Source organism: Tachypleus tridentatus, chromosome 1 (genome assembly GCF_004210375.1).
Source record: "Tachypleus tridentatus isolate NWPU-2018 chromosome 1, ASM421037v1, whole genome shotgun sequence".
Lineage (NCBI taxonomy): Eukaryota > Metazoa > Arthropoda > Merostomata > Xiphosura > Limulidae > Tachypleus > Tachypleus tridentatus.
In genome coordinates this window covers 3,009,243-3,025,003 of record NC_134825.1, presented here as the reverse complement: position 1 = coordinate 3,025,003, position 15,761 = coordinate 3,009,243, and the positions used below count along the sequence as shown (strand labels likewise).

The 15,761-nt window shown below is 34.2% G+C and overlaps 1 protein-coding gene across 1 annotated transcript in view; it reads right to left on the bottom strand.

Annotated features, from left to right (window-relative positions):
* The window catches only part of LOC143222981 (uncharacterized), a 92,643-nt gene that overhangs the window by 70,427 nt on the left and 6,455 nt on the right, over nucleotides 1–15,761 (bottom strand). Inside the window, exon 2 of the mRNA XM_076450335.1 lies at nucleotides 5,017–5,203. Coding sequence (XP_076306450.1) covers nucleotides 5,017–5,191 — 175 coding nt within the window. The 5' untranslated portion in view covers nucleotides 5,192–5,203. The remainder of the gene's footprint in view (nucleotides 1–5,016; nucleotides 5,204–15,761) is intronic.

Sequence of the window (15,761 nt, the reverse complement as noted above, 5' to 3'; positions counted from 1 at the left end):
TTATCCATCAAACCTTTAACAAATAACTATGTCAGAAATTAAGGAACATACTGAGGCAAATAAGATTAAAACCATGTCTGAGAGACCACTGAAGGAAAGTAAACCTCTTTAATTTATAAACATCCAAGGTAAAATGCCAAATGGATTGCACCAATAAAAACACTACATGAGAAGTCATTCTTTGATGTGTGCAACAAACCATTAAAACCATGTGAGAAGCCAGAGAATAGTGATTGCTAAATGAAATATATTCAATCTACACTAATGTAAAAGAAAGGACCAGAGAAAAGAAGAAGAGGTTGGCACTCCTGAAGAAGCTGAAACCAAGGTTTACTTGGCCAATGTGGCACCACTAGAAGAACTAAAGATGATGACAAAATGGTCAGATCAAGAACTCTGGATAAAAGGTAAATTTGAGGGAACGTATGTAGAGATGAACATCCAATCCTGGCTAAGAGCAACTATATCTAAAGCCAAGAAAGTGAGTGCATCAAAGACATCCTGAGATAAGAGCAGATTCAGCAAAAACACTTGTGGATGAAGTTATATTCAATTACATCTGGTATATAACAAGGAAGGAAAAACAATATGTTGACTGCGTTTCTCAAAGAAAAAATTCAATAACTGAAAACAAAGAGACCTGGACTGAGTACCCCCTTTCATGGAAATGTAGGAGGCCATAGTAGAATTATCCAAGTGAAGAATTGTCATCATTTCTTGTAATAATGTCAGGTCTTCAAACATAGTTAATTGAACTGCTGGAAGCTCTGACAGATCCCTCTTCTGTCTGGAGGCACTTGAATTACATATCCATGCAAGTGTCCCATCCTTAGAGAGAAGCACTGATGAAAAGATGTATCTTTGGACATGAGAAGAGCACCTATTGTATTGACCCTGGCCAATCACCAGCCAATTTTGAACAGACTGAAACCCAACAGGGAGACCAAACAATGCAGTACATCTGTGTAAATATCTCATTTGTCTCAAAATGACTACTTAGTCCTATTAAACCCAGCTTTCAGGGCTCTTGCCAGCTAATATCACTCTTCTATTATATTCCCAAATATATACATTTTTTAAAATGGGCTTTCTTGCATTGTAGGTTGGGGAACTGAGACTTTGAAAGTTGAATATTTAGGATAGATTCTGACCATTTTATAACTTAACCTGGCAGTTCAGGTTTGTTTACTTTGTTTTTATTTTCTTAAAGAGGAAATTGTTTGTTTTTTTCTCTATTTATCCGAGTTTTTTCATGATGTGCAAATGTCCAACATGAAAAAACTCAGATAAAAAGAGAAAAGAACAAACAATTTAAACAATTTCATCCACTAATTTATTTTTTTTTTAATTAAGTAACATAAGTCTATGTTAGCTGCTAAGAATCTTGGTAGTTAAGTCTTATGGAGTTAATTTTAATTCCAATTGTCCCAAAGCTTCCAAGATTCTTAGCAGCTAACATACATCTAATGCTACTTAATTCTAGGCCCAACATGGCCAGGTGGATAAGGCACTTGACTCATAATTTGGGGGTCGCAGGTTGAAATCCTCATCATACCAAACAAGCCTGCCCTTTCAACTGTGATGGAATCATAACGTGATGGTCAATCCCACTGTTCGTTGGAAAAAAAGTAGCCCAAGAGTTGGCAGTGGATGGCGATGACTAGCTGCCTTCCCTCTTGTCTTACACTGCAAAATTAGGGACAGCTAGTGCAGATAGCCCTCATGTAGCTTTGTGCAAAATTCAAAAGAAAACAAACAAACTTAATTCCAAAAAAGAAAACTAATGGATGAAACTGTTTAAAATTTGGCAAAAACTTTTCCTAAAAGCATGTAGTTTCAGAAAAATAAAATAGTGAATTTTAAATTTTTTATACTATATTTAATGGTAACAATTTGTTATTTAACATAGTTATTCGAACTATATCATAAAAATATTATCTTACAGTTTTCACATTTTATTTGCATGATCCATACAACCTCATAAATAGTTTGTTAAGACAAGTGTTTATATTTTATTTTCCATGTTCTCAACTATATCACTAATTTTACACATTATCATCAACATACACTGCAATTAAATGTTTAAAATTATTTAAGAAAGAGAAATATGCACAAGTTCCCATCTTTATCTTTTCACTTAGTTTATTTTTATTTTCCCAATTATTTGTCTGTTATTAGTTTTGCTGGAAACATCAACTGGTTCCTCTCACCACTTTATTACTATTATACACGAACTCATTTCACTAATGAGAATGATGCTATCTTATTTATACACTTAAAATCCAGAAGGCAATTTATAAAAAATCATTAAACCTTTTAAATATGATTATTAAAACACAAATAAAAATATAAAAGGCAGACCTAAATATAAGTTAACTGTCTCTCTAACAAAAGAATATTTAAGTAAGAAACCATCATATGTGCTAGTCTATCAAATAGACAACAATACTATCAGCAGCTGTTAAAAAAACTGTTGGTGAAGTATAGTGTAACCTGAGCTATTTCTAACGACTATATACACTTGTGTCTAGTAACCACACATACACGTTGTAAATCTAAAAGTAAGATAGAGAAGGTGGGCATGGCAGCTTACGTGACTAACACTAAATCTCTTATGAAGTCAAGATTTTCAATGGTACCTTTGTCATGTGACATGAAAACTGAATCAAAGGAAACAACTTAAATAACATAAAAATTCAAATTGTAGCATCCATTATTATACTATATTTATACTATATTATTACACCATTATTATACTAATCTGATTAAAATATATTGAAAATAAAGTGGTTTAATTGTATTTAGAATGTAATGCACTACATATGCAGAAAGGAGTTTAAAAATAGCACCAGTGGCCATACATTAACGAATCAGTTATACCATGGATCCCAACATTCCCAGAAGGGATGAAACTGAAGGGGTCAATGGAGATGAAGGAATAACAACCCCTTCCATGACAACAGCTGGGTCAGACAAGACTTGAATAAAAAAACATGTAAAATAAAAGAGGTACTGTGTGGGAGAAGGAACAGACCTCTTTGTATGAATGATAAATCCAACTCTGATAGCTTTGGACAAAAGAACTTGAATGTCAAGTTCTGCCAAGTGGAAGGAAGAAGCAAGAAATCAGTCGTCTGTATAATGGCAAGTGTAAATACCCCATGAATAATGATGAAATGAAAAGGATCTGACAACCTCACAAAAGGCATCAGAGCAGATGGTAAGCCTAATGATGGAATATGTGACTGATAAAACCCACCACACACAAAAGAGGGATAATGACAAAACGACTCCAGAATCTAAACATAAAGATAGGCATTGGTAACATCAAACTTAGTGATTCATAGACTATGTTCAAAGGTCACCAAAGAGAAAGAAATCACTCTACCATAAACCAAGAAGGATGGAGGAAATGACTGAAACAAGACTGTCAATCACCCATATTCTTTGGTACTACAAACAAACATAAAAATTGGGAAAACACATCCATTAGAAGACTAGAAACTGTAAGAGGCCAGTGTCAAAAGATTAGAGAGGAGGCACATCCACTCAAGATTTCATGAAATATGGAAAACATGTAAGAGCTGAATGCCTGAGAAAGAAGCTTGTTTGAAATCTAAGAGTTTAAGAAGATATTCAAACTCCCATAAATAAGGTATCTCTGTCTCCCCAAACAAATGATCCCAGCAATAAATCAACCAAGAAATAAAGAGAGCAGAAGCTAATAACATTACCAAAGTAGAAGTCAATAAAGGGTTTCCGAAAATAGTTAGGTTAAAACAAACAATGGAATTGGGCCTGGAACCCCAAACTGGAAGAAGCCAATCCAACGTCTGAGAATCTAAGACACATCAAAAACATAGATATAAGTAAGACCATTCAACACTGAAGAGAAACTTCGAGCAAATGTAAAACTTTCAACATGATAAAACTACTGTGTGCGAAGAGGTAATTGTGTTTTGTAACCAAGTTCATGAAAGTCAATCATTATAATGTTTTCTATGAAGTTGTTAAGAATACATGTTTAGTCACAAAATGTCTTCCCATTTTAATTTACAGAAACAGTGATTGGTCTCTCTTTCCATTCACAGGTAAACTTAACTGTTTCGTAGTCATTTTAATTTACAGAAACAGTGACCGGCCTCTCCTTCCATTCACAGGTAAACTTAACTGTTTCGCAGTCATTTTAATTTTCAGAAACAGTGACCGGCCTCTCCTTCCATTGACAGGTAAACTTAACTGTATCGTAGTCATTTTAATTTACAGAAACAGTGACCGGCCTCTCCTTCCATTCACAGGTAAACTTAACTGTTTCGTAGTCATTTTAATTTACAGAAACAGTGACCGGCCTCTCCTTACATTCACAGGTAAACTTAACTGTTTCGTAGTCATTTTAATTTACAGAAACAGTGACCGGCCTCTCCTTCCATTCACAGGTAAACTTAACTGTTTCATAGTCATTTTAATTTACAGAAACAGCAACTGGTCTCTCCTTCCATTCACAGGAAAACTTAACTGTTTCATAGTCATTTTAATTTTACAGAAACAGCGACTGGTCTCTCCTTCCATTCACAGGAAAACTTAACTGTTTCATAGTCATTTTAATTTTACAGAAACAGTGACTGGTCTCTCCTTCCATTCACAAGTAAACTTAACTGTTTCATGGTCATTTTAATTTACAGAAACAGTGACTGGTCTCTCCTTCCATTCACAGGTAAACTTTACTGTTTCATAGTCATTTTAATTTTCAGAAACAGTGACTGGTCTCTCTTTCCATTCACAGGTAAACTTAACTCTTTTAGTTGTTATATAATCATTTCAACAATTCAAACTAATTCAAATGATAATCACCAAGTGAAGGCATTAAAACAGAAACAAACAACAAATATATTATCTATATATCTCAAATTAATATTTTCTCATGTAGTACAATAACTTCTAACAAATTACCACAATTCAAACACTTCTATTAAGACAGTGTCAATCAATATACAGTTTTTAGATGTTTCTACTTACCAGATGTACTTTCCAATCTAGAATCACCACACTGAACATCTTCTTGTAATTCAGTTTCTGTCTTCACATTGATAACACCACATTTTGAACTATCCAAATCATCATCAGTACTTTTACTGAACTTTGACATAACCTCACTTTGTGTTAGGTCATCAGACTGTTCTGTTTTCTCCATGACAATTGTAATCTAAAATGAAGAACAGATTCAAAAGACAACTTTAATTATGTCACTAATTGTTATTAAATAAGTACATACAACATATGTCACTAATTGTTATTAAATAAGTACATACAACATATGTCACTAATTGTTATTAAATAAGTACATACAACATTTGTCACCAATTGTTATTAAATAAGTACATACAACATTTGTCACCAATTGTTATTAAATAGGTACATACAACATATGTCACTAATTGTTATTAAATAAGTACATACAACATATGTCACTAATTGTTATTAAATAAGTACATACAACATATGTCACTAATTGTTATTAAATAAGTACATACAACATATGTCACTAATTGTTATTAAATAAGTACATACAACATATGTCACTAATTGTTATTAAATAAGTACATACAACATATGTCACTAATTGTTATTAAATAAGTACATACAAAAATGTCACTAATTGTTATTAAATAAGTACATGCAACATTTGTCACTAATTGTTATTAAATAAGTACATACAACATATGTCACTAATTGTTATTAAATAAGTACATACAACATATGCCACTAATTGTTATTAAATAAGTACATACATTTGTCACTAATTGTTATTAAATAAGTACATACAACATATGTCACTAATTGTTATTAAATAAGTACATACAACATTTGTCACTAATTGTTATTAAATAAGTACATACAACATTTGTCACTAATTGTTATTAAATAAGTACATACAACATTTGTCACTAATTGTTATTAAATAAGTACATACAACATTTGTCACTAATTGTTATTAAATAAGTACATACAACATTTGTCACTAATTGTTATTAAATAAGTACATACAACATTTGTCACTAATTGTTATTAAATAAGTACATACAACATTTGTCGCTAATTGTTATTAAATAAGTACATACAACATTTGTCACTAATTGTTATTAAATAAGTACATACAACATTTGTCACTAATTGTTATTAAATAAGTACATACAACATTTGTCACTAATTGTTATTAAATAAGTACATACAACATTTGTCACTAATTGTTATTAAATAAGTACATACAACATTTGTCACTAATTGTTATTAAATAAGTACATACAACATTTGTCACTAATTGTTATTAAATAAGTACATACAACATTTGTCACTAATTGTTATTAAATAAGTACATACAACATGTCACTAATTGTTATTAAATAAGTACATACAACATTTGTCACTAATTGTTATTAAATAAGCACATACAACATTTGTCACTAATTGTTATTAAATAAGTACATACAACATTTGTCACTAATTGTTATTAAACAAGTACATACAACATATGTCACTAATTGTTATTAAATAAGTACATACAACATATGTCACTAATTGTTATTAAATAAGTACATACAACATATGCCACTAATTGTTATTAAATAAGTACATACATTTGTCACTAATTGTTATTAAATAAGTACATACAACATATGTCACTAATTGTTATTAAATAAGTACATACAACATTTGTCACTAATTGTTATTAAATAAGTACATACAACATTTGTCACTAATTGTTATTAAATAAGTACATACAACATATGTCACTAATTGTTATTAAATAAGTACATACAACATATGTCACTAATTGTTATTAAATAAGTACATACAAAAATGTCACTAATTGTTATTAAATAAGTACATGCAACATTTGTCACTAATTGTTATTAAATAAGTACATACAACATTTGTCACTGATTGTTATTAAATAAGCACATACAACATTTGTCACTAATTGTTATTAAATAAGTACATACAACATTTGTCACTAATTGTTATTAAATAAGTACATACAACATGTCACTAATTGTTATTAAATAAGTACATACAACATATGTCACTAATTGTTATTAAATAAGTACATACAACATTTATCAAGGAACCTGGAGTAATATATATGCAAAAACGGCTCGTTTGGGTTGAGAAAATATTTTACATAGAAGAGCGAACAACGTTTCGACCTTCTTCGGTCATCGTTAGGTTCACAAAGAAAGAGGTAACTGACCGGAAGCTGACCACATGTTTGAAAGGGGTTGTGTAACTGTGTGTCGAAATGTAGAGGGCGGTATTAGATGTTTGAATATATAATTTTATTTATTTTATTATATTAATATAGGTATAAAGGCGTTCCTTTATATTGGTTTATTTTGGGTTTAAGTTGTTGTATAAGTAAGGCTTCTTTAATTTTACGTTTGTTTATGTTTGTTTCTTTATTTAGTATTTGAGTGTTTTTTATGGTTATGTTGTGTTTATTTGACTTGCAGTGTTCAAAACGATGTGAAGGTGACTTTTTATGTTCTTTGAATCTGGTTTCCATTTTTCTACTTGTTTCTCCAATATAGAAGTCGTGGCAGTTATCACATTGTATTTTATAAATAATGTTGGTGTGGTGTTTGTCAGTGTAGTTTTTACATAGTATAGACCTCAGTTTTGTGCCGGGTTTTTGAATAAATTTGGTATTAACTGGAATGTCATATTTTGTTACTAATTTTTGCCAAATGTTGGTTATTTGTTTGCTGATGTCAGGAATATATGATGTCCACATATGAATCGTTTAATTACAATCTTGGTAAATACATAGCATGGGCATTCTCCAAATATGTAACATCAGCCAGCTCATTCATCAAAGACTCTTTTAATTTCAAGTCTAATCTAAATCAACTTAATCATAAAGCCTTAATGGCCAGTTTCGATGTTATATCCCTCTTTACAGAAGTTCCAACCACTGAAGCCTGCAAGATAGCCTTAGAACTCTATATCCGAGACCCTAACCCAACTATAGAAATTCCCAGTAACCAGTTAGCAACCCTCATAGAATTCACCACGATAAAGACAAACTTCATGTTCAACAACCAAAACTATATACAAACAAATGGCCTAAGCATGGGCAACCCAGTATCACCAGTCCTAGCCAATATTTTTATGACACAAGTTGAAACACAAGCAATTAACACAGCATTACATCCACCACTATACTGGTACAGATATGTAGATGACACGGTTGCGGGATTCAAATCTACAGAACACATACTTAATTTTTCAATCACATTAACTCTATACATCCCAACATTAACTTCACATGTGAACAGGAAGAAAGCAATCAAATATCATTTCTTAACCTCAAAATTACAAGAACTGACACACAATTCAAAACAGAAATCCACCGAAAAATCACCCATACTGGACTATACATTCCTTGGGACTCAGCACATGAAACAAAACAAAAACTCAACATACTAAGAAACCAAATAAACACAGCCATAAAACTATGCTCACCAGATTTGGTTAATACCAAATTTATTCAAAAACCCGGCACAAAACTGAGGTCTATACTATGTAAAAACTACACTGACAAACACCACACCAACATTATTTATAAAATACAATGTGATAACTGCCATGACTTCTATATTGGAGAAACAAGTAGAAAAATGGAAACCAGATTCAAAGAACATAAAAAGTCACCTTCACACGTTTTCGAACACTGCAAGTCAAATAAACACAACATAACCATAAAAAACACTCAAATACTAAATAAAGAAACAAACATAAACAAACGTAAAATTAAAGAAGCCTTACTTATACAACAACTTAAACCCAAAATAAACCAATATAAAGGAACGCCTTTATACCTATATTAATATAATAAAATAAATAAAATTATATATTCAAACATCTAATACCGCCCTCTACGTTTCGACACACAGTTACACAACTGCTTTCAAACATGTGGTCAGCTTCCGGTCAGTTACCTCTTTCTTTGTGAACCAGACGATGACCGAAGAAGGTCGAAACGTTGTTCGCTCTTCTATGTAAAATATTTTCTCAACCCAAACGAGCCGTTTTTGCATATATATTTCTCTACAAGTGGGTTTTCTCGACATCACTGAACCTGGAGTAACTTTGACAAAACACAATGAGGAGTGAGAAGTAGGGGGGAGACCTTTACTTCATTTGCTCACTCAGAACATTTCGTGGATTCCTTTTTATACTTGTATTTACTTCTAAAATGTTAAACGTTTTACCTTTTCCACAGTCATGAAAAATTTTGAAGCTTTTTCTCTGGATGAAACTGATATTTAATTTCAATAAAGTGTGATACAAAAGTTTAACCCAATTTCCAGCTTCTTAACTGTGCTTTGAATCATGTTTTTATAGAACTTCCTGTCTGACCTACATATACACAACTGCAGTCATGACATGGTGATTGGTAAACACAACTGTCCCAGTACTTTTTAATTTTAGTTTTGATAGTAGAGGTCCAGCCTATTGACTTCTTCATTTAGTTTACTAGATACTGTGTGAGAAGGTTTCTCAATGTAGCTTATCTTATACCATTTCTTTCCATTTCTCTTGTTATTTAGTACATTGTTAAGGTATATTGATTTTCAGTTGGTGGTCTTTAATAAACATTTAACTTAGTTGTACAACCATAATTAACAATTTGTTTTGTTACTTTCATTTAACTTTCATAATTTTTATATGACCAGACGAGCTTGTGAACAAACCACGCTAATTGCTGAGACACTGGATGTCTTTAAGAAGCATATACAATAATGTCATTACTGGATGGTTTTCTGAAACATATATAGGATTGTATGCAATTATTTATGGCAATATTTATGTCAAAACAATTACTCTTTCTATTTCTACTGTATTCTATAGAAACTTTAATTCAGAAGAAAGTTTTCAAGTTGATATTTGGATTCTAACCAACAACATGTCATGATATCTCTACCAATAGTTGACCAACAACATGTCGTGACATCTCTACCAATTTTAATTTGAATGACTATGATGTAGTAACATCGCCTTATCAAAAGTTTTTCCACCTTCCATACAACTTAGAACTAAATCAGTAGGGATAAATACAAATCGTGCTTTCCTGTCACAAGATAGAGTTCTTTGTGTGTAGTCATGATAACTATACATATACTCTTCAAAACAAAAAATGCAAAAGGGATATTTTTTTTATTTTAAAGAGAAATATATGTAATAATGTTACAAGCTCAGAGTATCTGATGTTACATGTGTTAAGGCACTGATTGTCAGACCAAAATGACAATAAAAGTTGTGCACTTTGAAAACGGAGGAAAACAACGGATTTTTCACCAAAACGCATTCGTGTCCAATAAATTTGTTTGAGAGATCTGCATGTTCTGCAAGTGCAACATGTGCAAAATCTCTATAAAAGTGGCGGGTTCTCGGTTTCCATAGCTCATTGTTAAGCCACCGACAAGCAATACAGTTACACTAAGACTGACTGAAGCACAATGCAACAACGCCATTGGTCGCTTGGAAGCAGGCGAATCTCGATCAGATGTTGCCAGAGCTGTGAATGTCCACCCAAGCACCATCACTAGGCTATGGAATCGTCACCAACAACATGGATCAACTTGTGACCGTCCACAATCTGCCAGACCTCGTGTGACCACGCCCGCACAAGATCGCTACATCTGGTTACGTCACCTTCGGGATAGGACCACCACTGCAACGTCTACTGCCTCAACCATACCAGGGCTGCGTAGAATTTCCAATCAGACCATACGCAACCATCTACAAGATGCAGGAATCCGACCTCAACATCCAGTCAGAGGCATCATCCTCGCCCAGCAACATCGTCAAGCATGGCTGCAGTGGACTCGAGCACATTGGGTATGGCCTCAACGACGATGGAGGCATGTTTGGTTCAGCGATGAATCACGTTTTATGCTTCGTAGGCAGGATGGAAGGTCCCGTGTTTACCGTCGCCGAGGTGAACGTTTTGCAGCAAACTGTGTGCAGGAAGTTGACAGATTTGGTGGTGACACCATCATGATGTGGGCTGCCATCGGCTACAATGCCAGAACAGACCTTTTGCACATTCGAGGGAATCTTACGGCTCAATGATATGTCGACAAGATTCTTAGGTCCCATGTGCAACCCATCATGGTGAACGTCAACAACCTTTTTTCAACATGACAACGCCCGTCCTCACACAGCCCGTCCTCACCACTGTCTTCTTGAGACACCACAACATCAACGTTCTTTTCTGGCCCTCCAGATCACCAGATTTAAACCCCATCGAACATCTTTGGGACAAGTTGGACCGACATCTGTGATGGCGACAACCTCAACCGCAGACTCTGCCTCAGCTTGCAGCAGCTTTGCAGGCTGAGTGGACAGCCATTCCACAGGATGTGATTCATCATCTCGTCACTTCCATGGGCAGGAGATGCCAAGCAGTTATTGATGCTCATGGGGGGCATACTCGTTATTGATGTTGAGTGACGTTAAACTTCAACTAGTGAGCGTGGACTTTACCTTTGTAGACTTTGGATGTTCAGCAGTGAATGTGCAAAGTTTCACACATGTCATACAGAACTACCTGGAATAAACTTGTTAACAATTTGTCTCAAATTTTGCCTTTTGAATTTCTTTTTTGAAGAGTATATATACCTCTTGACTGTACATCACTGAAGTATCTGTTTGAAAACTATGTTGATCTATTTAGAGCCTGTTTGTTTCTGTTTACTTCTTCCTGATGAATCTAGTCCAGTATTTACTGTTCTGGATTTTGATCACAACACTGAAGGTTGTTGTGGTCTAGATATGTCACAAATCTAGTGATCTGTTCACATGTTGTTATTGCATTTTCCTGGTCAGTTTGTGTTGGTGTACATTAACCTGGACAATGTAATAACTACATATAAACAGATCATAAGATTTTTAACATTGGGAGAGGAAGTGATATATCTAGACCACACCATTCTCCTGCATTGTTATGAATACACACAAACACAGATACATAGAGAACTAGAGAATGTAATAACTACATATAAACAGATCACTATATTATTAACACTAGGACAAGAATTAACATATCTAGAACACAAAAGTGTTGTGATCAAAATCCAGAACAGTCGACACTGGACTAGATTCATCAGGAAGAACTAAACAAAAACAAACAGGCTATAAAAAGATAATATATTGAAACTACAATTTAAAACTTTCTTATCATTAGAATATTCTTCCTTTAGAGGCCATGAATAAATAAACACTGGGGAAGAGAAATAAGAGTACAGAAATATCTAGGGGGAATGCACGTTCTCAGATGCAGACTCGTATACCATGATGGTACAGGGGAGGAGCAGCTGCTTCAAGGTGCCATGCAAATTGGGCTGGTCAACAATTTTTGAACAATATATTTCAGATATTCAGTTCGTGTTTCTGTCCTTTTTACTGATTGGTTTAGTTTCTCAAATCTTTCTTCCAATTCTTAAATATACTTTCCTATTTAGACTTCCACACTAACAGGACATAACTCTAAAGAACTAGCTCTTACATTAAAAATGTACCAAAACATATTTCCATGAGGTTGTCAACTATAAACCTACAACATCAACTATTGCTTGATATAAAGTTGAATTTTAGTTACAAATATAAAACCACCCATTAAAGATGGATGGAAAAAAATTAGGTGGAAAGTAAAATAGAAAAAGTTAAAGAAGCAAAAAGATAAAATTCAGTAATAACTGTTTTAGGGGTAAAAAAGAGTTTAGATTTACTAAAACCAAGAAACAAAGGAAGAACAGAACTTGAAGTACACATTGTAAATATGGAAGGTGGGAATGTTGATGAGTTACAGGGCAGTGATGATCAGAAAGAAGAGATGAAGGGTATAGACAACAATTGAAACTATAGTGTGACTGAAAGTGTTGATCCTGATTGGACCTCTACTTATTTAGAAATGTGATAATGAAACTTATGGCAAACTCCTTCCAAAATACAGGTGCTTGAGAAAACATATGCTCGTTGTCCTATTTAACAAGTACATATGCTCATTGTTCTATTTAACAAGTACATATGCTCATTGTTCTATTTAACAAATACATGAATAAAATCATGATTGAGATAAAAAAAGGCAAAAACTTTGGTATTCTTTTTGACTAACTCTTTAGAAGTATTTATTGACTTCTTGGAACTTGTGAAGAAGAATGTTGTTGAATATGAGAAATAATCTTTGAGGAACTTCATAATTATTGTTTGATTCTTGGACTCAAATGTATGTTAGGACATGTCAGTGATGTTCAAACAAGGCTCTGAGAGAGGAACTCCAAAGTAAGGTTTATAAATTTCAACACTCACTCTCACAACTTGGCTGGAATAGGTGCTCCATCTGTTGATTATGTTTTGGTGGAGAGGTAGAACAAGTATATGTTTTATCCACATCAACCACTGTACAGAAAAAAAAAAATTGTGCTAAAAGAAGATGAAACCTGTTGGAGTGTTACTGAAGGTGTGGTGTGCATAACTGTGAATTCATGTCATGATCTTATTGAGGTTTTCAATCTCTGAATGAAGGTGAACTAGAGACAACTGATACATGAACAACAGCTGGGACACTCCTTAACAGTCCTCTCACTATGTCCTTCATAAACTTGAGGAACAGGACTACAGAAAGTCAGTGTTGTTCATAAATTTCTACAGTATCAGAATATGAAACTTCAAGAAGCAGAAGATGATATTTGTGCCCTGATTGCACATTTTAAACAAACCATTCCCCATTACATCAAAGTTCAACTAGAAAGGCCTAAGACCTTGAAGAAAAACTGATGAGGTACTTATTTTTGGAATAATATAATAACAACATATAAATAAATCACTAGTTCATTACACCAGGACACCAAACCACATCACAGTTCAATTGATAAAGGTCTAGAGCTTGAAGAAACATATCTTCATTGATAGACAAAGTAAATGTAGACGCAGAATGCCTGATGAGAAAGCAACTGATGAGGAACTTATTCTTGTGCATGAGACAAGCAGGATAATAAACCATGCTTTTGATAAACTGCTTCAAGAAATCCAGTGCATTAGCAAATGATTTCAAGAACTGAATGCTCCAGTTTAGTTGTCTCGTAGATACAAGCCTGCTCTATAGACATAATGCTACTCAGTTGTGCTGCTTGATTGATTGATTGATTTAGTATTTTATGGCACAAAGCAGCGAGGCTATCTGCGCCAGACATTCGGTAAAAATGTAAAAATAAAAATAAATAAATGTAGTAATAGAAATAAATGGAAATGAAGGTAAAACAAAAAAGTATAAAACCAATGTTGACACCTAGTATACAATGTTAAGATAGAAGGCAGAGTATAAGAAGTTGTAAGGTATTTATTCTAGCAAAAAGGTAATGATCATAACCCGCCAGGAAGACTAACAGGTAAGTATTGCCCTCGTTGAGAATTGTAACGATGGCAAGAAATTAAAACGTGGCTGATAGTGATCGGAGTGTTACACAGACTACACATTGGTGCATCAGTTCCAGATAAAAGAAAATGATGAGTTAAAAAACTGTGATCAATGTGTAGCCTAGTGAGAACAACTTCCTCCTTCCGAACTTTACGGAAGCTAGATGGCCAAAGTCCAATTTTGGGTTTGATTTGAAAAAGTTTGTTGTCACGTTGCTCATTCCAAGTGGACTGCCAGCTGGCACGGAGCCGAGCCTTGAAGACAACACCATAGTCCATGTACGGAATAGGCATAGGAGTGATGGTGCTGAAGCAGACAGATTTAGCTGCCATGTCTACAAGCTCGTTCCTGCAAATACCAACATGGCCTGGTATCCAGAAAAACTGGATTGAAGTAGCTGCTAATGAGAAATGGGCCAGTCGGTTTCGAATATCAGCGAGAATAGGATGTGAGCTAACGTGTAGCGATTCCAAGACAAGTATAGAACTAATCGAATCAGTATAAATAGTGCAGTTGGAGTACTGCTCAGCTTCAATATAATCCAAAGCAAGAGATATGGTGTACAGTTCAGCAGTGAACACACAAGCTGTAGAAGGGATTCTGCATGCAACTACTGACCGATAGCAAACCATAGCAGAGCCCACTGAATTACCTGATTTGGAACCATCTGTATAAATGGGAACTGAATGATTGTTTGAAAGATATTCATTGAATAAAAGACGGTACTTCCAATCTGGAGTATCTGCCTTTTTTAGGTGACTGAAAGAAAGGTCACATTTGGGGGCTGTAATAAGCCATGGTGGGATGGGCCGACCTGTGGAATCTGCAATGTTATCCAAGGACAGACCCAATTCATCCAATTGCTCCCGGATGCGAAGGCCAAACGGAGCAATGACAGATAGTCTGTTCTGAAAAAAGTACTGCCCACTGAGGAAGGAAAACACATTTCCAGGTGGGATGCTTTGGTAAGGAATGAAGTTTTGAAGTATATTGTAAAGATAGTTGCAAACGGCGAAGGTGTAGAGAAGGTTCATGAGATTCAATGTATATACTTTGAATTGGAGAGGTACGGAAAGCCCCAGTGCAGAGTCGAAGTCCTTGGTGATGAACGGGGTCCAGCATCTTTAAGGCCGAGGGTCTGGTAGAGCCATAGACCATTGATCCATAATCGAGTTTCGATCTAATAAGAGCACGATATACCTTTAACATTGAACAGCGATCTGCCCCCCAACTGGTAGAAGAGAGAACACGGAGGATGTTCAGTGCTCTTGTGCATTTGACC